This window comes from Ranitomeya imitator, chromosome 1 (genome assembly GCF_032444005.1).
Source record: "Ranitomeya imitator isolate aRanImi1 chromosome 1, aRanImi1.pri, whole genome shotgun sequence".
NCBI classification, from domain to species: Eukaryota; Metazoa; Chordata; class Amphibia; order Anura; family Dendrobatidae; genus Ranitomeya; species Ranitomeya imitator.
This window is the reverse complement of record NC_091282.1, coordinates 120899790-120924530: the sequence shown is the minus strand read 5'-3', so window position 1 is coordinate 120924530 and position 24741 is coordinate 120899790. Positions and strand designations below refer to the sequence as shown.

The window sequence follows — 24741 nt, the reverse complement described above, 5'->3', positions numbered from 1 at the left end:
GGAGATCCGGACATCAGAGGGTGAGTATAACCAATTTTTATTATTTTTAACATTACTATTGATGCTGCATATTGCTGCATATGCAGCATCAATAGTATAGGCGGAAACCCGCATCGGAAAACGCGGAACAAACCGCGATAAATCTGCAGGGAGAACCGCAGTTGTTTTGCCCTGCAGATTTATCAAATCCGCTGCGGGAGAACCCGCAGGGACCCGACGCAAGGTGTGAACATAGCCTTAGTATTTCCCACATGTCCCGTGTTTACACTGGTTCATCCACCAATCAGCACTGTGCATAAACCGCCAAATTAAGTCAGAAGTTATTATAAGTGCAATGGCAAAATATTAAGAAACCGCTATCATTAATCGCTACAATGTTATGAGATACTGAAACAAACAATACATTCAGTGCAAACAGTAAGGTGTGCACACAGAGTTCTACTGAGTAAAACTGTGCATACAGAGGTTAGAACTAAGAAACAAGCTTAAAACTGGATCCAATGGAGATCAAAGTAAAAGTTGCACTTTCCTAGGAGGTTTTCAGCGCTTACCTAAAGAAAAGCACAATGATTTGTCATGGAATCTGCAGAAGAATCAATTTAGGACCTCAATTCATCAGTTTTTGCTACAAAGCTGACGTAAAACTGTTTGACATAGTGCAAACTTTTTGATCAACTTGTAATTATGCAAACATGTTTTGACTTTTTGCCTTTTTACACCACCGTCGGCCGGCTCAGCCATGTTCTTTTTAGTGGGAAGGATAAATGACTGAGTACTGCACACAAATGAATCATAAAATATACGACAAAAGTGATAGAAACTGCTACAGAAATGTACTCCAGTCTTTGAGGGGAATATTGCTTACACTGGCACAAGGCATCTGAAAAAATACATTAAATTCATAAAAAGGTGAACCTGTCATGTGAGCTCACCATAGAATGTGCTGAAAATTAAATAACTTTTACTGGATATACGTTAAAATTTATAGTAGATACGAATATATGTAAAACAAGTGCGTGGACAATCCCACAGCATTAATTAAAGAGGCTATAAGTCAATAGGTTATCATACACTGGCTCGCAAAAGTATTAACTTCCTTGGCTTTTTAAGAATTTTTTTTACATCACAACCTGTGTTTAAATATTTTTAGAATCTGATTTGTGGGTGATGTATCAGCACTAAATAGTCTAAGTTGGTGAAGTGAAGTGAGAAAAATGTAGGCATAAATTACATGACCTTGGTATAGTCGAAGGCGCCCCATGGGGAATAGCAAATACCCTTTAGTCCAATCGATTGTTGGTTCACCTATTTACCAACCCACCATTTACCCACCCCCTTTCCGATTAATGACAGAGACATAATTTTCGTTGGAATAGTATAGGCCACAGCAGCCTCTTTTATTAACCCCTTCAAGACCCAGCCTATTTTGACCTTAAAGACCTTGCCGTTTTTTGCAATTCTGACCAGTGTCTCTTTATGAGGTAATAACTCATGAACGCTTCAACGGATCCTAGCGGTTCTGAGATTGTTTTTTCGTGACACATTGGGCTTCATGTTAGTGGTAAATTTAGGTCAATAAATTCTGCATTTATTTGTGATAAACACGGAAATTTGGCGAAAATTTTGAAAATTTCGCAATTTTCACATTTTGAATTTTTATTCTGTTAAACCAGAGAGATATGTGACACAAAATAGTTAATAAATAACATTTCCCACATGTTTACTTTACATCAGCACAATTTTGGAAACAAAACTTTTTTTTGTTAGGAAGTTATAAGGGTTAAAATTCGACCAGCGATTTGTCATTTTTACAACGAAATTTACAAAACCATTTTTTTTAGGGACCACCTCACATTTGAAGTCAGTTTGAGGGGTCTATATGGCTGAAAATACCCAAAAGTGACACCATTCTAAAAACTGCACCCCTCAAGGTACTCAAAACCACATTCAAGAAGTTTATTAACCCTTCAGGTGCTTCACAGCAGCAGAAGCAACATGGAAGGAAAAAATGAACATTTAACTTTTTAGTCACAAAAATTATCTTTTAGCAACAATTTTTTTATTTTCCCAATGGTAAAAGGAGAAACTGAACCACGAAAGTTGTTGTCCAATTTGTCCTGAGTACGCGGATACCTCATATGTGGGGGTAAACCACTGTTTTGGCGCACGGCAGGGCTTGGAAGGGAAGGAGCGCCATTTGACTTTTTGAATCAAAAATTGGCTCCACTCTTTAGCGGACACCATGTCACGTTTGGAGAGCCCCCGTGTGCCTAAAAATTGGAGCTCCCCCACAAGTGACCCCATTTTGGAAACAAGACGCCCCAAGGAACTTATCTAGATGCATAGTGAGCACTTTGAACCCCCAGGTGCTTCACAAATTGATCCGTAAAAATGAAAAAGTACTTTTTTTTTCACAAAAAAATTCTTTTAGCCTCAATTTTTTCATTTTCACATGGGCAACAGGATAAAATGGATCCTAAAATGTGTTGGGCAATTTCTCCTGAGTACACCAATACCTCACATGTGGGGGTAAACCACTGTTTGGGCACATGGTAAGGCTCGGAAGGGAAGGAGCGCCATTTGACTTTTTGAATGAAAAATTATTTCCATCGTTAGCGGACACCATGTCGCGTTTGGATAGCTCCTGTGTGCCTAAACATTGGCGCTCCCCCACAAGTGACCCCATTTTGGAAACTAGACCCCCCAAGGAACTAATTTAGATGCCTAGTGAGCACTTTAAACCCTCAGGTGCTTCACAAATTGATCTGTAAAAATGAAAAAGTAATTTTTTTTTCACAAAAAAATTCTTTTCGCCTCAATTTTTTCATTTTCACATGGGCAGTAGGATAAAATGGATCATAAAATTTGTTGGGCAATTTCTCCCGAGTACGCCGATACCTCATATGTGGGGGTAAACCACTGTTTGGGCACTCGGCAGGGCTCGGAAGAGAAGGCGCGCCATTTGACTTTTTGAATGGAAAATTAGCTCCAATTGTTAGCGGACACCATGTCGCGTTTGGAGAGCCCCTGTGTGCCTAAACATTGGAGCTCCCGCACAAGTGACCCCATTTTGGAAACTAGACCCCCCAAGGAACTTATCTAGATGCATATTGAGCACTTTAAACCCCCAGGTGCTTCACAGAAGTTTATAACGCAGAGCCATGAAAATAAAAAATAATTTTTCTTTCCTCAAAAATGATTTTTTAGCCTGGAATTTCCTATTTTGCCAAGGATAATAGGAGAAATTGGACCCCAAATATTGTTGTCCAGTTTGTCCTGAGTACGCTGATACCCCATATGTGGGGGTAAACCACTGTTTGGGCGCACGGCAGGGCTCGGAAGGGATGGCACGCCATTTGACTTTTTAAATGGAAAATTAGCTCCAATCATTAGCGGACACCATGTCACGTTTGGAGAGCCCCTGTGTGCCTAAACATTGGAGATCCCCCAGAAATGACACCATTTTAGAAACTAGACCCCCAAAGGAACTAATCTAGATGTGTGGTGAGGACTTTGAACCCCCAAGTGCTTCACAGAAGTTTATAACGCAGAGCCATGAAAAAAAAAAAAAAAAATATTTTCTCAAAAATGATCTTTTAGCCTGCAATTTTTTATTTTCCCAAGGGTAACAGGAGAAATTTGACCCCAAAAGTTGTTGTCCAGTTTCTCCTGAGTACGCTGATACCCCATATGTGGGGGTAAATCACTGTTTGGGCACATGCCGGGGCTCGGAAGTGAAGTAGTGACGTTTTGAAATGCAGACTTTGATGGAATGCTCTGTGGGCGTCACGTTGCGTTTGCAGAGCCCCTGATGTGGCTTAACAGTAGAAACCCCCCACAAGTGACCCCATTTTGGAAACTAGACCCCCAAAGGAACTTATCTAGATGTGTGGTGAGCACTTTGAACCCCCAAGTGCTTCATAGAAGTTTATAATGCAGAGCCGTGAAAATAATAAATACGTTTTCTTTCCTCAAAAATAATTATTTAGCCCAGAATTTTTTATTTTCCCAAGGGTTACAGGAGAAATTGGACCCCAAAAGTTGTTGTCCAGTTTCTCCTGAGTACGCTGATACCCCATATGTGGGGGTAAACCACTGTTTGGGCACACGTCGGGGCTCAGAAGGGAAGTAGTGACTTTTGAAATGCAGACTTTGATGGAATGGTCTGCGGGTGTCACGTTGCGTTTGCAGAGCCCCTGGTGTGCCTAAACAGTAGAAACCCCCAAGTGACCCCATTTTAGAAACTAGACCCCCCAAGGAACTTATCTAGATATGTGGTGAGCACTTTGAACCCCCAAGTGCTTCACAGACGTTTACAACGCAGAGCCGTGAAAATAAAAAATCATTTTTCTTTCCTCAAAAATTATGTTTTAGCAAGCATTTTTTTAGATTCACAAGGGTAACAGGAGAAATTGGACCCCAGTAATTGTTGCGCAGTTTGTCCTGAGTATGCTGGTACCCCATATGTGGGGGTAAACCACTGTTTGGGCACACGTCAGGGCTCGGAAGTGAGGGAGCACCATTTGACTTTTTGAATACGAGATTGGCTGGAATCAATGGTGGCGCCATGTTGCGTTTGGAGACCCCTGATGTGCCTAAACAGTGGTAACCCCTCAATTCTACCTCCAACACTAACCCCAACACACCCCTAACCCTTATCCCAACTGTAGCCATAACCCTAATCACAACCCTAACCGCAACACACCCCTAACCCTAACCACAACCCTAATTCCAACCCTAACCCTAAGGCTATGTGCCCACGTTGCGGATTCGTGTGAGATATTTCCGCACCATTTTTGAAAAATCTGCGGGTAAAAGGCACTGCGTTTTACCTGCGGATTTTCCGCGGATTTCCAGTGTTTTTTGTGCGGATTTCACCTGCGGATTCCTATTGAGGAACAGGTGTAAAACGCTGCGGAATCCGCACAAAGAATTGGCATGCTGCGGAAAATACAACGCAGCGTTCCCGCGCGGTATTTTCCGCACCATGGGCACAGCGGACTTGGTTTTCCATAGGTTTACATGGTACTGTAAACCTGATGGAACTCTGCTGCGAATCCGCAGCCAAATCAGCACCGTGTGCACATAGCCTAATTCTAAAGGTATGTGCACACGCTGCGGAAAACGCTGCGGATCCGCAGCAGTTTCCCATGAGTGTACAGTTCAATGTAAACCTACGGGAAACAAAAATCGCTGTGCCCATGCTGCGGAAAAACTGCACGGAAACGCAGCGGTTTACATTCCGCAGCATGTCACTTCTTTGTGCGGATTCCGCAGTGGTTTTACAACTGCTCCAATAGAAAATCGCAATTGTAAGACCGCAGTGAAATGCGCAGAAAAAAACGCGGTAAATCCGCCATAAATCCGCAGCGGTTTAGCACTGCGGATTTATCAAATCCGCAGCGGAAAAATCCGCAGAGGACCAGAATACGTGTGCACATTCCTAACCCTAACCCTAACCCTAGCCCTAACCCTAGCCCTAACCCTAACCCTAACCCTACCCCTAACCCTACCCCTAACCCTAACCCTAACCCTAGCCCTACCCCTAACCCTAACCCTACCCCTAACCCTATTCTAACATTAGTGGAAAAAAAAAATTTTCTTTATTTTTTTATTGTCCCTACCTATGGGGGTGACAAAGGGGGGGGGGGTCATTTATTATTTTTTTTATTTTGATCACTGAGATAGATTATATCTCAGTGATCAAAATGCACTTTGGAACGAATCTGCCGGCCGGCAGATTCGGCGGGCGCACTGCGCATGCGCCCGCCATTTTGGAAGATGGCGGCGCCCGGGAGAAGATGGACGGGACCACGGCTGGATCGGTAAGTATGATGGGGTGGGGGATCGGAGCACGGGGGGGGAATCGGAGCGCGGGAGGGGTGGAACGGAGCGCGGGGGGCGTGGAACGGAGCACGGGGGGGCTGGAATGGAGCACGGGGGGGTGGAACGGAGCACGGGGGGGTGGATCGGAGTGCAGAGGGGGTGATTGGAGCACGGGGGGGTGATTGGAGCACGGGGGGAGCGGACACGAGCACGGGGGGGAGCGGAGCACTGGACGGAGGGGAGCCGGAGCAGTGTACCGGCCAGATCGGGGGGGTGGGGGGGCGATCGGAGGGGTGGGGTGGGGGCACACTAGTATTTCCAGCCATGGCCGATGATATTTCAGCATCGGCCATGGCTGGATTGTAATATTTCACCCGTTATAATGGGTGAAATATTACAAATCGCTCTGATTGGCAGTTTCACTTTCAACAGCCAATCAGAGCGATCGTAGCCACGAGGGGGTGAAGCCACCCCCCCTGGGCTAAACTACCACTCCCCCTGTCCCTGCAGATCGGGTGAAATGGGAGTTAACCCTTTCACCCGGTCTGCAGGGACGCGATCTTTCCATGACGCCGCATAGGCGTCATGGGTCGGATTGGCACCGACTTTCATGACGCCTACGTGGCGTCAAAGGTCGGGAAGGGGTTAAACATAAAACATTAACAATAAATGTAAAAAACATCAACATTTTAAAACTAGGAGAAGTCCTTGGAGCCCCCAAGAATCTGGTGATTTAACAACCCAATAAAGTGAACAAAAACTTAACCAATGTTTTACTCCCAGCCGTTGTAACCCTGGCTCGGGAGCACCAAAAAACCCACAAGAGGGTTCACTGTTCACGGTAATAATCTGGAGATCCAACCACCCCTGCCGGAACTCCCCACACCATTCACCAGATCCGAAACATATTAAACTCCAAAAAGGGGAGCCATATGCCAATGGACCCCCCAAACCAATTTCCACCAACTCCAAGGACTCCCCCCAGCCGCCACAACGAGAGGCCTTTGAACACCTTAAAGGCCCGAGACCCCACCAGAACGAAAAGCCATGGCCCTTTCAATGCCCTCCTGTAAACCCAGAGTCCAAAAATCCATGCCCACAGCATTCAAATGAACACCGTCAGCCAACCAATACTCCCCTTTACCTTTTTCCAATTCAAAGTGTCTCACCGCCACACCCCCATTCCGAGACACAAAGGCGGACACTGCCCTATTAACTTTTATCCTGGCCTTATCGATTTTCTCCAAAGACCGCATATGCTTCCACCGTTTTCGTGGCACAAGGTCAGACAAGACAATGGTCAAACCTGGGTACAAGACCCATAACCTCAAGCAATCCTGCTTTATGTCCTTTATCAACTCCCGAAAAGGCCGGGCCCCCAAAATCGTTACCCCCAACATGTAAAACCAACACATCCGGGGCTCTGTCCAAACTCACACTGTTATGGATCTCGCGCAACACTCGATTCCAGGCCATCCCCCGAAAACCAAGCCACCAGATCACTGCCACACTTCGGTCAAAACCAAGCTGTCTAAATTAGTGAACATTCCTCACAAATACTTCAATCCGACATAACGGAAGAGGAAATAGACCAAATAATCAAAAAATTAAAAACTGATAAAGCCCCCGGGCCTGATGGCCTCACAGCACCCTACTATAAGAAGTACAAGGAAATACATTCACCACACATAGCAAAATTTTGCAACGCATTATTGAATGGATCACAAACGCCCCCGGAGTTTTATATAGCACATATAGCAGTAATACCCAAACCTAAAAAGGATCATCAGCAAACCAAAAATTACAGACCCATATCGTTGCTTAACATAGATCTCATAATATTCACATCTATCCTTACAGACAGAGTTAACAGGGTGCTCCCCTCTATTGTGCACAGAGACCAAGTAGGCTTCATTCCTAGAAGACAGGGGCCAGATAATATAAGGCGCAACTTAAATATAATACACACAGCAGCTAACTCCCTACAGCCCACCATGTTACTGGCTTTGGATATAGAGAAGGCATTCGATTCAGTTTCGTGGACATATCTCTTCAAGATTTTATCAGTATTCGGCCTACCCCAAAAATTAATAAGTTGTTTGACCTTACTGTATGACGGGCCAACAGCATACCTCAAATTGCCATCATTACACCCTACACCTGTAAATATAAGGAGAGGAACTAGACAGGGATGCCCCCTCTCACCGGCGCTATTCGCACTGGCAATGGAACCTTTGGCGGAAGCTATAAGGCGTAGCCCGGATATACTGGGGCCAACCAATTTGGGAGAACAGTATAAAGTCAGCCTATTTGCTGACGATCTGCTTTTATCTCTCACTAGCCTCCATACCACTCTCCCAAACTTATTTTCATTACTCCATGACTTCGAAGTAATATCAGGGCTCAAAATAAATATTGAAAAATCAGAAGCTCTATTCCTGAACACACCAGAAAAAATTCAGTTACACTTAGTGTCTCAGTTTGGCTTTGAAAAAAGGGAGCACTACTTGACCTACCTGGGGATCAACCTCACGTCTAATAGATCTACCCTGTATAAATGGAATTATGCCCCTCTGATAGAAAACTTTCAAAAAGACTTGTCTAGGTGGTCTTCATTGACACTGTCCTGGCTAGGCAGAATAAATGCTATAAAGATGGTTTCCCTCCCAAGGTTTCTATATTTGTTCCGTTCTTTACCTATACCGGTACCCCCAAGAGTACTGCAAGACATACATTCCAAAATCTCCAAATTTATTTGGCAAGGGAAAAAACCAAGGATCAAACAACAAATAATGTTTGTGCACAGGAGGAAGGGAGGGCTCTCTCTACCTAACTTTGTTAACTATTTTAAATCTGCCCAGATTGCCCAGCTGACTAGAATTTGTTCGTCAACAGACAGGCCCAGATGGGTCCACCTGGAGTCATTTTTAATAAAACCGTATTCTCTATTGGGTCTACTGTGAACCGAAGCGAAATTACCAAAACAAATCTCTACCATTGCACCATTTGCAGCACAGTCTTTACTCCTTTGGAGGAAAGAGAGATTCAAGAATAGTGTGCAATCCGGGGATTCGCCGTTAAATTCGCTATTTAATAACCCAGCGTTTCCGCCGGGGCTTGACCCTCGGCCCTTCTCCTGGTGGATCCTGAAGGGTCTAACCACAATCAAACACCTTTGCTCCCCGTTTAATATTGCCCTGACCAGGCAAGAATTTATTCAAAAATATGAGCCCCCAATTAGAGAAATGTTCCGCATGAACCAAATCCTTGACTTCGTGAAGAGGAGTGTCCCCGGCAGAAACTCCTTTAAATTAACAGGATTTGAACAAAAATGCTCGAGTGACCCCTTGGGAAGGGGGGTGATATCCTTATTGTACTCATCCTTTGCTACAACACAAGGGGAAGGAAAACTAAGATACATGGGTCGGTGGGAGGAGGATCTGGGGTTTGAGATGTCGGTGGAGGAATGGTGGCGCTCCTGTGACAATTTATCTAGGGGCTCTCACCAGGTATCTATGGTTGAATCTTCTCTCAGGGTTCTCCACAGGACCTACCAGGTGCCCACGAGACTTCATGCCATTTATCCTCAGATCTCTGATAGGTGTTTTAGGGGTTGTGATGCACCTGGAGATATGAGACACATTTGGTGGACATGCCCGGTGGTGGTGGATCTCTGGGAGGGGGTGAAGCTTATGATTGACAGGATGGCTGGAAGAGAGATACCATTGGACCCACGGACATTTTTACTCGGATTAAAGCCACAAGGAATGTCCAAAACACTCTTTAGACTGGTGATCTTGTTGGGCATGGCGGCCAAAATACACATAGCATCAAAATGGAGAACGCCGTCACTTTCAATGCCCCAAGTCAAGACTAGAATGAGTACAATTATGTTGTATGAGCGCATCCAAGCAACGAGAACTGATGATTGGAGCCACTTTCTCCTGGTGTGGACCCCGTGGCTGGATTTGAATTCAGGAGATCAACTGACGCATGCCCTTGCACTTTCTTCGTGAGGAGAGACCTGGAGACCGCAAATCACTATTTAGAGATAAATATAGGTGTGTGGGGTTTTTTTTTTTTTTAATTATGAATAGTAACCTAAAATCTGAACTCTGTTGGTGTTAACCTAAAGTATACTGTAGTGTGGCAAAGAATACTGTAAATCGGATTTCTTATGATTCATACCCTATCCCACTTACCCTTCTGTTTCTGTCTTGTCTTTGTCTTGTCCTGTCTTATAGGTAGGTACACATAGGTCCATTATAATAGATATTTCATGACTCTAATGATGTAAGAGCGACTTTTTGTTGTACTATCAAAATTTCCATGTTGGGAGATTTATGTATTAATCTTTAAATTTAAATAAAAATTATTGAAACAAAAAAAAAAACCAAGCTGTCTGCCCTCAGTCCGCACATCGGCACGCAGAGCTCCCCAATGGACATATGAGTGTCTGAGAATCCACACCAGTAATGTCTGGGGATCTGGAAAACAAAACACAAACTCAAAATGAAATCCAAACCGTAGAAAAACCCTCCATGCAACTCTTATAACACCCCTTCAACCATACCCTGTGGCTGCACATAACTGCGAAACCTGTTTGAGCGCCACCTGCCAATCCGCCGAATGGCGGGAGCCCCCAGACCCCCAAATGCCGCCTCAGTCGCGGCCCCAATCCGAAAAGAATGGGGGGCAAATCAGGCCCCATCCAAACCCAACAGCGCAATTGCCTTTTTAAAAACCGATGTGAATTGGTAGCGAGACAAACAGGAACCATCTTGATGGCACAATAATGATCGATCGCGCCTAGGCTGAAGGCCCCAATACCGGCGCAGATAGGCAACAGGACACATAGGCGAACCATCGACCGAGCCCAACACGATCCTGCTACCCCGGCCCTCCTGATCCAATTTCGATCGCCGCAACCACAGTTCCACGCGACCATCAGACAAAAACACATCCCTGGCCAAAAGTCCCCCCGACACCTGCTTACTAGGCGACACCAACTCGCCCACTCGAAAAGCCCCGAAAAAGGCTAAGGAAAAAGCCAGCCGAAACAAACAAAGCTCCAAAACTGAAAAACATAAGGATGACAACACCTCACCCAACTTCTCTAATACTTTAAAGGAAATCGGCCGCCTAGAATCCTTTTTCTCCGGCCGCCGCCTGAAACCTTTTACTGCTCGCTGCACCAAAAAGGACTTGGTAATATCGCGCAGACCCCACAATTTAAACCCAAAGGCCAAAGCCGCCATGACTCTTTACACTTTAGAAGACGACCATCCACCCGATGCCCCACGACTCAACCATGACAGCAAGAACCCCACCTGCTCCTGCTGACTCGACCCACCGGACGCCGCCGAAAACAAGTCCTCCCACTCACTCCAAATCGCCTGATAAGCCTCCCAAGTTCTAGGAGCCAACGACGCCTTAATCAACGCCTCAGCGTCCCGGATACCACTAGCCAAAGTTCCGCAGGGCATTCCAAACCGATCACTTGAGCCTCCGGGGCCAAAGACTGGAAACGATCGAACTGTAAACGAGAAAGAGTCAGCGATGGAATTACAAACTCCCGGCACATGCGACGCTGTTACGTGTGCATTCAAAGTCAGACACAACAACACCAATTTCCTTAACACACGCACCACCGGAGGCGATGACGCGGACAAGCTGTTAATCGCACAAACCACCCCCATGTTATTGCAGTGAAAACGAACTCGCCTATTTTGAAAAATCCCCTGCCACAAATGCACCACTACCAAAATAGGAAAAATTTCCAACAGCGCAATGTTACGAACCAGGCCAGAGGAAATCCAACTCGCTGGCCATTTTGACGCACACCATTGTCCCTGAAAGTACGCTCTGAAACCCGACCCACCGGCTGCATCGGTAAATAACTCCAAAGACTCATTGTCAATCACACCCTCGATAAACAAGGACCTGCCATTATAAGTCTTCAAGAACTCACTCCAAACTGCCAAATCCTCCTTGTGCTCGGCCGACAACCGTACGAAATGGTGAGGAGCCTTGACTCCCGCTGTAGCGCTAGCCAACCTCCTAGAAAAAACTTGGCCCATCGGCATGACTCGACAAGCGAAATTAAGTATTCCTAGCAATGATTGCAACTCTCGCAAAGGCAACTTGCGCAGGCGACCAGCCCGCCACACATCGTCCCGAAGGCCTGCCACTTTGTCCTCGACAAAAAAAAAATCGATCCTCCCAAAAACAACCAATAAGTCTAACACTAGACGGATGAACCGGCAACAAGCGGAAAGCGGATTCTATGTCTGTTTTGGCAAGAAGGGCTCCTTTCCCGCATTTTTACACCCAAACCACCGCCTCATCAAACGATGAGTACACCACCGAACACAGCTCCGGATCAATGCCGTCATTTACCGATCGCCCCTTGGGGTACGACAAATGCTGAATCAGACGAAATTTCCCCACCTCTTTCTTAGGGACTACCCCCAAAGGGGAGACGACTAAATCCTCAAACAGAGCATGTTCAAATGGGCCCGCCATGCGGCCCAGCACCACCTCCTTGCGTAATTTTTCCGAAACCACCTCAGCATGCAACAAAGCTGATTGCAAATTTTTTTTAACTAAGGGAACCGCAAATGAAGGGGCCGGAATAACAAAACCTTCCGTAAAACCTGACAACAACAAGGATGCCTTTTCCTTATCCGGGTATCTATTTAGATAAGGGGCCATCCTTTCCACCTTCACCGGTGTCTCCCCAATGGGAATTACCTGAACTTGACTTTGCCTTGCCTTTTTTAAAACATTTTGCGGCTCCGTGGGAGGTACAGCTGCAGTGGGAGCACAAATGCTTAAACTTACATTTGACTCCAAATTTGCACTGCCCTCATTAAATTGCCAGCAGACACCCAATTTCTGTCCACCTGCCTGTCCCGCATTACCTGAGGTACCGTCAGCACCGGGCTGTGAACCTTGCCAGAACCACCGGCCCCCCCGTGAAAGGGGTTACCGAACTTGTACTGCGCCATTACCCGCCACCAGAGACCAATATCTTTCTGGCCGGCCGAACAGCTTTTCTCGGTCTGAACTGCTTGTCGTACCTAAGCCACGCCTGACCGCCATACACCCTGTGAGCCTCACTCTTGGAATCCATGTAGCAAGATAAACCCGAACAATTCTCGGGCGCCTTCTCGCCAATGACACTGGCCAGGATGGCGAAAGCCTGAAGCCAATTAGCAAAAGTCTGGGGAATCAAACGCCACCGCCGTTTTTCCTCCTCCTCCTTTTTCGTATCCTCCTTCTTCCCCTTATCCAGATTAAATTTTTCTAGCAGAAGCAGTGAAAAAATTTCCACATATTCATCTTTACTTATCTTTTCTCTAACCTCTTTCTTAAGGTGCGCCCCCAACGGGCCCTCAAAACACACGTTTACCTCCCTGTGCGCCCTATCATCTAAGTGGATCCTACACTCCTTCTCTTTTTCCGTCTGCACAGAAATGGAAACCGGTTCCGTGACCTCAACCTGTGCCGCCGCTGCACTAACCGGGTCCACGCTGTGAGCCCGACCAAGCTCCCAAACACCCCTGCGGACCCACACCGCGATCCAATCTCGCCAGCAAGTTCTGCAGGTGAACACGCATCAGAAGGACAAAAACGAGACACAGACGCATACTCACCGGGCTGCAAGGGATCTGTGGTCCCTCCAGCCGGAGTGCTGGTATCCGGACATCCGCGGACCGCCCAATCCGCCACCGACCCGTCCACCGTTGAACCTTGGAGCTGACCATCGGACCCGCTGCTCCGGAACGACGCCGGTACATGAGGCACCGGATCCGGACTCCAGGTGCCAGGGGAAGATACTGTCCGAGCTGGTGAGTAACACGCTGTCTGATGCCAGCCACACTCCCGGCCGTCGCAGAAGGCTGTCGAGGCCTCAGCCCTGGAGCAGGGGGACCCCTACGGGGGGCACGTGGCCCGGAATCTGGCGACAGCCGCTCGGGGGGCCGTGACCGCCGAGCTCGCCGCTCCAAAGGGGGGACCGCTGACTAGGATCCTCCACCGCCGTCCACCAGGTGAGCCACCTGCGCTTCCAGCCAGCCAGGAGGGTGAGAAGGTGCAGCCGCCCTCAGGCTCTCCAGGACGGCGTCCACGCTGGCCATGCTTCTGCGAAGGTGAGCTGGAACTGACCTGCCCCCGCCCCCTGCCCCTTACATTATCCCCTACCACTAGCCCCCCACCCCTCTAATTAGCCTAAAAACCGCCCACCCCCCTCCTCTCCTATCCCATGTCATGATGGCCTTCACTTAGCCGCGGGGGGGAGGGGGCGGCTCGCTCCGGCCTGTCCTTTTATGGGATAAAATAAATAAACATTGGCATGTGCATATGTATTCAACCTTTTCCTTTGAAGCCCCTAAAAATATCTGGTGCAAGCAATTACCTTTATCAGTCACATGCTTAGTGATCGGAAGTCCAACTGTGTGAAATCAAAGTGTCACATGGTTTGTCAGTATATACACGTCAGGGTTGGGTTATTAAAAAAAAATATCCAAATCTCTGATGATCCCCTTGAGCACCATCAAATCCATTATCATCAAGGGGAAAGAATATGGTACCACAACAAACCTGCCAAGAGAAGGCTGCCCACCAAATCTCTCAGCTCGGGCAAGGAGAGTGTTAATCAGAATGGCAGCACAGAGACCAAACCCTAAAGGAGGTGCAGAGTTTCCAAGCAGACTGAAGTATCTGTCCATACGACCACAATAAGCCGTACATTCGAGTGGTGGCCTTTATGGAAGAGGGGGCAGAAAAAAAGCCTTTACATATACAGAAAAATTGTGAGGCTCGCCTTGAGTTTGCCAAAAGACATGTGGGCGATTCCCCGAATATATGGAGGAAGGTACTGTGGTCAGATGAGACCTAAATTGAACTTTTTGGGCACCAAGATAAACGCTATGTCTAGCACCAAACCAACACAGCTCATCACCACAAGAACACCATCCCCACATTGAAACATGGTGGTGGCAGCATCATGTTAAAGTGATCCAAAGGAAGGAAAAATTAGAATGGCACTAAGAAACAGTCTACTTACTGGTAGAGTGGGTGGAATCTGAGTCAACGACACTTTACTGGGTGAACTCACGGTTATGGAGGTGCTTGCTTGAAGAAACACACTTGAAACAATCCATGAAATGAGGAAAAAAGCAGCAACACTCCACATCACGTGTCATAAAAACCTAAGTCCTTTATTTAAACAAGCTTTTAATGGACAAAGTTTACAAAGGCAGGACTAGCGCAGGCATGCGGGCAAAAGAACAGGACTACGGCAGTTTCGTGTGGAAGCGTGTTAAACGCGAAACGTCCGTAGTCCTGTTCTTTTGCCTGCATGCCTGCACTAGTCCTGCCTTAGTGAACCTTGTCCATGAAAAGCTTGTTCAAATACAGGACTTAGGTTTTTATGACACGTGATACGGAGTGTTGCTGCTTTTTTCCTCATTTCATGGATTGCTTCATGATATTCTTGAGCCAAACCTGTTTAAGTCTGTCAGTGATTTGAGACTGGGACAGAGGTTCACATTCCAACAAGAAAATGACCCAAAACATACTGCTAAAGAAAGCATTCAAGTGGATTAAGGGGAAATGTGTAAATGTTTTGAAGTGGCCCAGACCTTAATCCAATTGAGAATCTGTGGTCAGACTTGAAGATTACTGTTCATCAGAGGAACCCATCTAACTTGAAGTAGCTAGAGCAGTTTTGCCTTGAGGAATAGGCTAAAATCCCAGTGGTAAGATGTAGAAAGCGCATAGAAACATACCTAAAGCAACTGGTAGCTGTAATTATCATTAAGTGTGGAGTGAATATTCATTACCTTAATGAGCAGGGCCACGTGATCGATCGGCTGGAAAAGCTGCTGTTGCCAGAACGAGATACAGCGAGGGCGCGCAGAGATGGTAAGTAGGATGTTTTGTTTTTTTTATAGGAACCATACATACAAGGATAGGGGATAAGGTGCCATGCATACAAGGACGGGGATAAGGAGCCATGTATACAAGAACGGGACACTGAGCCATGCATACAAGGACAGGGAGGGGGAGCCATGCATACAAGGACAGGGACGGGGAGCCATGCATACAAGGACAGAGATGGGGAGCCATGCATTCCAGGATAGGGATGAAGGGATAATGCATACTCGAGTCAATACGTTTTCCCATTATTTAGTAGCAAAATTAGGTGCCTGCAGCAGATGTCCTCTCCAAGGTTTTTGTAAAGTTGTGGGAGGATATCAAAGCCACTTTAGAAGCATCCTCTGCCCATATGAAGAGACATGCAGACAAAAGGTGCCTGGATCCTTGATGCAAGGTATGGCTCTTGTCCAGGTACGTACGACTGAAGGTTTCCTCTTACAAGTTGGGTCCTCACTTTATCGGACCTTTCGAGGTGCTGAAGCGGATCAACGAGGTCTCCTATAAACTGAAGTTACCTCCTTCATTACGGATTCTGAATTCGTTTCATGTCTCTCTGCTGAAGCCAGTCATCCTGAGCCCCTTTTCAAGGATTCCAGTACGATGCCCGGATGACGTTTTTGAGGTGCAGAACATCTTGGCCATGAAGAGGGTGAGAGGCAAGACCTTCTTCCTTGTTGTTTGGGTTTTGGCACCGAGGAGAGATCCTGGGAGCCTAAGGAGAATATTCATGCGACGATTCTCCTCCGGAACTTTCTTGATGGCTTGCAGAGGAGGGGGCGTAAAGTGGGGGGGGCAACTGTTAGCACCACACCGGATCCCTGCTCTGACAGCAAGTGTGTCACTTCACTCACTCCGCATACTTCCAGCAGAGCTTCAAGCCGGGCCCTTAGCCATCTCCTTAGAGCACGTGCTTCTGCCCTCTTAAAGGGCCAGCGCGTGCACTTGCTATTTCCTCCCCAGCTAATGACTGGGGCAGTATGTATATATTGCTTCCTCTCCACTGGGGAGGTGCCTGAGCAACCTTCCTGTTCTGCAGTCTAAGTTGTATAAGCTGGCATACCAGTCCTTGCTGCACTCTGGTGCAAATCCTACCTGCTGCACTCTGATACAAACTCTGCCTGCTGGGATCTAATATCCAGTCTGTCCTTCCGGGTCCAGCTGCCGAGCGTTTGTTGGTCTGTCCTGGAGTGGCACCTGGTGTACATCGGGAGCCAAGCCTAACCTCACCATCAGAGGCTCTGGTGAACAGTCCGCTGCTCGCTTAGTCACGCCCCTCCAGGCTCCCCACAGTCCGAGGCACAGTGGTTCCACAACCACGACAGCAATATAATATATGCAAGTCAGTAATAGAGACAATACAGAGACAGAATCAGGTAGAGAGCGGCGTGTACAACCATATTGGGCATTTTAACTATGGTAGTAAAGTGCATAGTGCTTATGTAAACCTCAGAGACAATAGAAGACGGTGGGGAAAAAATGAATGCTATATAGTAGGTCTGAGCCTGAAATAAGATGAAAGCTAATATATTCAGACCCCACTATGTCCCTGCAGGTTCCTACCCATATTGTGAAATAAAGCATGACACAGACATCACCAGCCCCAAGGTGCGTTTCGCGTCGGCTCCCTCAGGGGATCATGCTGAGGAAGCCAACCCACTTGTTGTATAAATCTCAACTCATATCTCTACAAATTACATTGAAGGTAGAACATATATTTGGAAACTAACCTTCTTGCACACATATGGTTGGCTAAGCTTACTTTTTCTCTTCCTCCCACGGCTTACTACAAGAAAAAGAGTTTCATAAGTGCTGTTCTTTCTGAATGTTCATTTATTTTCTATACCTCATTCATGTGAGCTTTAAAGGGAACCAGTAATGTTATGTACCTGCAAATAAAGAGGTACATAAGAGTTTTTTAATCATGAGTGGTAACTGCAACCATCAGGAGGCTCATACTAAGAATTACAAAAGTTAGCTCCTACACTGCAGGCTACACTAACTTAAAGCGAACCTGTCAGCAGGATTGTGCTCAATAAACTACAGACAGTGTCAGGTTGGCACCGTTATACTGATTAAAATGATACCTTGGTTGATGAAATCTGTCTTGTGGTTGTTTTTTAATCTTTAATTGCAGTTTTCAGTTATTGAGATTCTTGAGCTCCGGGGCGGCCTGTAGTAGGGGCTTTATGTGGTGCTCTGCTTACATACGCAACTGTATGGGCTTATGACAGATCACTGATCCTTCACTAACCTGCCCCCTATTTTACATACTGCATATACTATTGTGGGGTTAGATAAAAAAATTAAATTCATCAAAATGGCGCCTGCAGCAACTGCACTGTAGCGTGATACATGCCTACAGTATATGCCTTTATGCCTATACTATTGTGGGGTAAAAAAAAAATGTAAGTTCATCAAAATCGCGTTGTGTTCTAAATTTTTTTTCTCTAGCAAAATGGTGCGGGCGAATGTGCATGAGCAGTAGTTCTATCGCTTTCTGAATCATAGACATTCTAAAGCAGTCCTCTTGGTTTGGGTGGGTAATACGATGTACAGTGGCATGTAAACATTTGGACAGCCCTGGTCAAAATTACTGTTATTGTGAACAGTTAAGCAAGTTGAAGATTGTATAGATAGAAGTTGAAGTTTGTATTTTAGGCCCCCCCCCCCCCCCCAATTTTTTTTTCACTTTTCCACCTTAAAAATTTCAAAAATGAAAATGGGACAATGCAAAAGTTTTAACACCCTTAGAGATTTATGTGCTCAGAAAACTTTGACCAAGGTTTCAGGCCTTAATTAGCCTGTTAGGGTTATGGCTTGTTCCCTAACATCATTAGGAAAGGCCAGGTGATGCAAATTTCCAAGCTTTATGAAGACCCAGCCCCCAATAACTTGTGCCAAAAACAGCAGCCATTGGTTCTTCTTTGCAGCTGCTTAGCACTCTAAAAAATAAAAATGGTGGTGGCCCACAAAGCAGGAGAAGGATATAAGATAGCAAAGCGTTTTAAAGTTGCCTTTTCCTCAGTTCGACATGTAATTAAGAAATGGCAGTTAACAGGAACAGTGGAGGTCAAGATAAGCTCTGGAAGACCAATCAAAATTTCAGTGAGAGCTGCAGAGAGACAAATCAGAAACCCTGCTTGACTATAAAAGACCTTCAGAAAGATTTAGAAGACTCTGGAGTCATGGTACATTGTTCTTCTGTTCAGAGACACCGGCACAAATATGGCAATCATGGAAGAGTCATCAGAAGAAAACCTCTCCTGCACTGTCACCATAAAATACATCTAAATAAGCCTGATGCATTTTGGGAACAATCCCTGTGGACCGATGAGGATAAAATAGAACTCTTTGGCCAGAATGAGCAAAGGTATGTGTGGAGAAAAAAGGGCACAGAATTTCAGGAAAAAAAAACATCTCGCCAACCATTAAGCAAGGGGGTGAAGCAATCATGCTTTGTGGTTGTGTTGCAGCCAATGGCACAGGGAACATTTCACGGGTACAGGGAAGAATGGATTCAATGAAATTTTAACAAATTCTTGATGCAAACATAACACCATATGAAAAAAAGCTTAAGTTGAAAAGATGATGGCATCTATAAATTGATACTGATCTTAAACACACGTCAAAATCCACAACTACCTCAAAAGGCGCAAGCTGAAGGTCTTACAATGGCCTCACAGTACCCTGATGTGAACATCACTGAAAATCTGTGGCTAAACCTCAAAATATCAGTGCATGCAAGACGACCCAGGAATCTCAAAGAACTGGCCTCAAAGTATTTTCTATGGAAGAATGGATGAAAATCCCTCAAACAAGAATTGGAAGACTCTTGGCTGGCTAAAAAAGCTTTTACAAGCTGTGATACATGCAAAAGAGGGTACTACTCTACTACTACTACTACTACTACTGGGTACTATCCATCCAGGGTGTACAAACTTTTGTATCAGCCCATTTTCCTTTTTGAAATTTTTAAAATGTAAAAGATCAAAAAATATATATATTTTACCCAAAATACAAAGGAAATGTGTCACTTTTAACTTCAACCATTTTAGTGATCACTTTATCTTCAATTTGCTTAACTGTTCACAATAACAGTAATTTTGACCAAGGGGTGCCCAGACTTTTACATACCACTATTTATAGCAAAAAAAGAAAAGTAGGCCATGCCAGAGCAGGCTGAGCCACAGCTGTTGTAGAGCCTACCTGATAAGGCTGGCATTCGCAAAAAACATGCACCATGTAATGTCTCCAACCTTTCTTACTTTGAGAACCACATTCAGCACTGAGATAGGGTTGAGAGCCACATTCAGCTCTGAGAGGGGGTCACGAGCAACATCCTGCTTCTGTCCCCCTCAAAGTCGTGTCAACCAAAGCCTCCATTACGGGTATAATGATAACCGAAGCTTTTCCACAGAAATCACTCCAAAGCAGTACACTGAGACCCAGGGTTTCCCACAATGCCCCAATTCAGTATTATCCCATCAAGGACTCCCAACACACTGTTGCATCCAGCTTCAGGAACCTCTTCTAATATGTAGTATCATCCTCCAGCGTACCATACCTAAAACATCTCTAAACCCCTAAGACCAGTATATGTGCATCTAGATCTGATCTTCTGTGCTGGGCTACTCAAAATTTCACAATTTTGAGATGTACCGTATATACTCGAGTATAAGCCGAGATTTTCAGCCCAAATTTTTGGGCTGAAAGTGCCCCTCTCGGCTTATACTCGAGTCAATGTGGGTGGCAGGGTCGGCGGGTGAGGGGGTGAGGGCGCTGAGGTATACTTACCTAGTCCCAGCGATCCTCGCGCTGTCCCTGCCGTCCCACGGGCTTCTGTGCTGCAGCTTCTTCCCCTCTTCAGCGGTCACGTGGGACCGCTCATTAGAGATATGAATAAGCGGCTCCACCTCCCATAGGGGCGGAGCCGCCTATTCATTCCTCTAATCAGCGGTGCCGGTGACCGCTGACAGGAAGAGCTGCGGCACCGAAGACCAGGCAGAGGGACAGCGCGAGGATCGCCAGGACTAGGTAAGTATAGCATATTCACCTGTCCTCGTTCCAGCCGCCGGGCGCCGCTCCATCTTCCCGGCCGGCGCCTCCATCTTCCCGGCGTCTGCGCTCTGAATGTTCAGGCAGAGGGCGCGATGACGCATTCAGTGTGCGCGGCGCCCTCTGCCTGATCAGTCAGAGCAGAGACGCCGGGAAGATGGAGGCGCCGGAACGAGACGCCGGGAGCTGCAATCAAGGGAGGTGAGTATGTGTTTTTTTTTTTATTGCAGCAGCGGCGGCAGAGATTTCTATGGGGCACAATGAACGGTGCAGAGCACCGTATATGGCACAGCAATGGGGCACAATGAACGGTGCAAAGCACCGTATATGGCACAGCAATGGGGCACAATGAACGGTGCAGAGCACCGTATATGGCACAGCAATGGGGCACAATGAACGGTGCAGAGCACCGTATATGGCACAGCAATGGGGCACAATGAACGGTGCAGAGCACCGTATATGGCACAGCAATGGGGCACAATTAACGGTGCAGAGCACCGTATATGGGCACAGATATGGGGCACAATGAACGGTGCAGAGCACCGTATATGGCACAGCAATGGGGCACAATGAACGGAGCAGAGCACCGTATATGGGCACAGATATGGGGCACAATGAACGGTGCAGAGCACCGTATATGGCACAGCAATGGGGCACAATGAACGGTGCAGAGCACTGTATATGGCACAGCAATGGGGCACAATGAACGGTGCAGAGCACCGTATATGGCACAGCAATGGGGCACAATGAACGGTGCAGAGCACCGTATATGGCACAGCAATGGGGCACAATGAACGGTGCAGAGCACCGTATATGGCACAGCAATGGGGCACAATGAATGGTGCAGAGCACTGTATATGGCACAGCAATGGGGCACAATGAACGGTGCAGAGCACCGTATATGGCACAGCAATGGGGCACAATGAACGTGCAGAGCACCGTATATGGTACAGCAATGGGGCACAATGAACGGTGCAGAGCACTGTATATGGCACAGCAATGGGGCACAATGAACGGTGCAGAGCACCGTATATGGCACAGCTATGGGGCACAATGAACGGTGCAGAGCACTATATGGGGCACAGCTATGGGGAAATAATGAACGGTGTAGAGCACTATATGGCACAGCTATGGGGAAATAATGATCTATTTTTATTTTTGAAATTCACCGGTAAATGCTGCATTTCCACCCTAGGCTTATACTCGAGTCAATAAGTTTTCCCAGTTTTTTGTGGCAAAATTAGGGGGGTCGGCTTATACTCGGGTCGGCTTATACTCGAGTATATACGTTACTTGTCATACCTGTTTGCTAGACCTGGAGCTAATGCACCAAGCTGGCAGACAGTCGCGAGCCACAATTACTGGGATCGCGAGCCACATGTGGCTCCCGAGCTACAGGTTGGGGACCCCTGATGTAAAGGATATGAGAATGTTTAGATGGAACAACAAGCAATGGACTGAGAATGTCCAGCTGTGAAAGTGGGATTGAATAAAGGGGTACTAAAGAGATGAAGTCTAACATATGCATTAAGATGAAAAATGAAAGACCAACTTGAGAGAAAGGAAGGCACCAGACTCAAGCCTCCTTTACCTAGAGAAGAATGAGAACAGCAGAGCAGCATGAATCAGTCTCCAGTTTAGTGGCCCCTCTGATAAACAGGATGATGAAGGGGAAGGCTACAATTCCAGGTCTCGATAGAGAAGCCTGTAAAGCGTCAATCACCAAGATAAACTCCCAAGAGGCACAGGATGGAGGTGAGCCAAGAACCTTTGAAGGAAGGACTTGATCTGAGAATTAGAAGCCATAGACCTCTGAAATAGAAAAGGGTAGAGCGTTGACCCTAAAAATGGATAGAGAATCTGGTGCCAGGCTCTGTTTGTAGATGGACCCAAAACTGTAGAACCCTGTGATTCGTCCTGGATGACCAGATCAATGTCCAGGACTCCCAAAAGTTGACATACAATATCTGGGAGTGGATTACAGGATGAAGGTATCACTGTCCCATGCAAAGCAATTTTCTACTAATATAGTCAGCAATCCAGTTTTCTATTCCTGGAATATTAACCAGAAAAAAAAACAACTCAGGAGGTTATCCACCCAGTGGAGAATGTGGGAGAGTTCTACCATGGATGGTTTGTTACAAGTTTCACCCTGAGTATGACACCACCTCAGTGATGCTTGATTGGATGCAGACTGGATCAACCACATTGTACCAAGTGGCCAGTTGGCTCTGAGATCAAATTCTTCCAGTGTTAGTCCAGTGTCTTTAGGAGAATGTAGCCTGCAGGTAAGAAGATAACTTTTGATTTCAAAGGCCGGGGTCCCACTTGCGAGTTCAATGCAAGAAACTCGCGCGAGACTCTCGAATCAAGTCCCGACACTGCCGCTGACACTTGGGACTGGAGTGTGCAGCTGCACAGAAATAGATGCAGCCGCACACTCCGGTCCTGAGAGTCGGCGGCAGTGCCGGGTATTGATGCCAGAGACTCATGCGAGTTTCTCGCACTGAACTCGCAGGTGTGACCCCGGGCCTTTGTGTCAGCCTCCTGGTGGCACAAGTGAACAGCCATGGTTCCAATTGTTTCTGTGTACCTTAATGAAGTGACACAGAAATAAGGTTAATCTGCGGGTAAAGAGCAGTAAATCCTGCTTGGCGGCTTTACTGGAGCAGTAACTCATGAACTCAGCATCATAGTAATCTATAAGGATTCTAACATGAGCAATCCTTCATTCTCAAACAGAGAAAAGCCACAGGTTAGCTTCAAGATACTAAAATATTTGAACTGTCTAGCTGCCAGCTATACTACAATAAACCAACTAACCCCTCCAGCAGTGCAGAATTTAGCACCTTTTATTACCAAATCTATTTTTATTGTTTTGTTTTTGTGTAACTGCCTTCAGAGATGCTCAAGTGTATTATTCTTTGCTGGTTGATTTTAATTTCCTAATGGCACATTTCAGGTACCACATAAAGCTAATTTTAATTCTATCACCTGTTGCGTTCTTGCTTCTGCTACCCATTAATTCAGTAGAAGATTTGGCGCTTTGGAACAATCCTTCACTGTCAGAGACTCTGCATGTTCTGCAAGAAAATAACAAAAGATCTAATTGAACACAACTTTTTGGTCTTCAAAAGAGTTAGGTAAGACACTTTCCTACTTCATTCAATTTCTGTTATTGCCCTTTAATTTTCTTGTCTCCCTCATCAAAGACCCACAATCTTTTTTTATTTTGCCATTGTGATAGCTGTATGAAGCCATTTTTATTGTGAGATGAGTTCTGAGCCCAGGGATTCATTATTTGTCATTAATAACAGTTTTAGGAATCTTTCAGAGGTCCATGTTTTTTATTGTACGCAAAAAACACATACTGTACACATACACATAATGTACAGACAAATGTGCATCAGTGTCTTAGATCAGAGTTTCACCAATCTTTGGTCAGTGTGTCAGTTTTATCATAATTATTTCATCAGTGATTTGTTACCTGTACCTTTCCAATAAACCTTTTTTTGTCTCTTCCTCTTCCCCTATGGTATTCATGTGAGTATCTTGTGCTTCTTTTCTTTTTGGAGACTTGCTTAGCCCCTTGTGGTGTTGGTCCATCTCAAAATCAGTATTATTTTGGCTCATTAGCAGCATACAATCTTTAATAATTGATTCCATGACCTGGGAAATAACATGCAAAGTCATTATTTTTCTAACACACTTGAAACATTCGGCATTTTTACATTGTAAGAGTGCAAGCTCACGGCTACAGAGGCATGCAAAATCTAAACTTTGGATGTGTAAAGGAATCCATGTGACACCCTTTCAGCCCATTATATATCACACTATTTTCCCCTAGAAATACCGTAATGATTTTAGGGCAGACAAGCTTTGTACCTATGGCATGCGATGTAACATGCTATGATT

General features: G+C 45.9%; 1 protein-coding gene across 1 annotated transcript in view; it reads right to left on the bottom strand.

Annotated features, from left to right (window-relative positions):
• Window positions 1-24741, bottom strand: part of ANKRD31 (ankyrin repeat domain 31) — a 297365-nt gene that overhangs the window by 129244 nt on the left and 143380 nt on the right. The window contains exons 12-14 of the mRNA XM_069750287.1: window positions 24320-24495; window positions 23821-23909; window positions 17499-17554 (exon numbers count right to left, since the gene is read on the bottom strand). Of these exons, the coding sequence (XP_069606388.1) occupies window positions 17499-17554; window positions 23821-23909; window positions 24320-24495 (321 nt within the window). The remainder of the gene's footprint in view (window positions 1-17498; window positions 17555-23820; window positions 23910-24319; window positions 24496-24741) is intronic.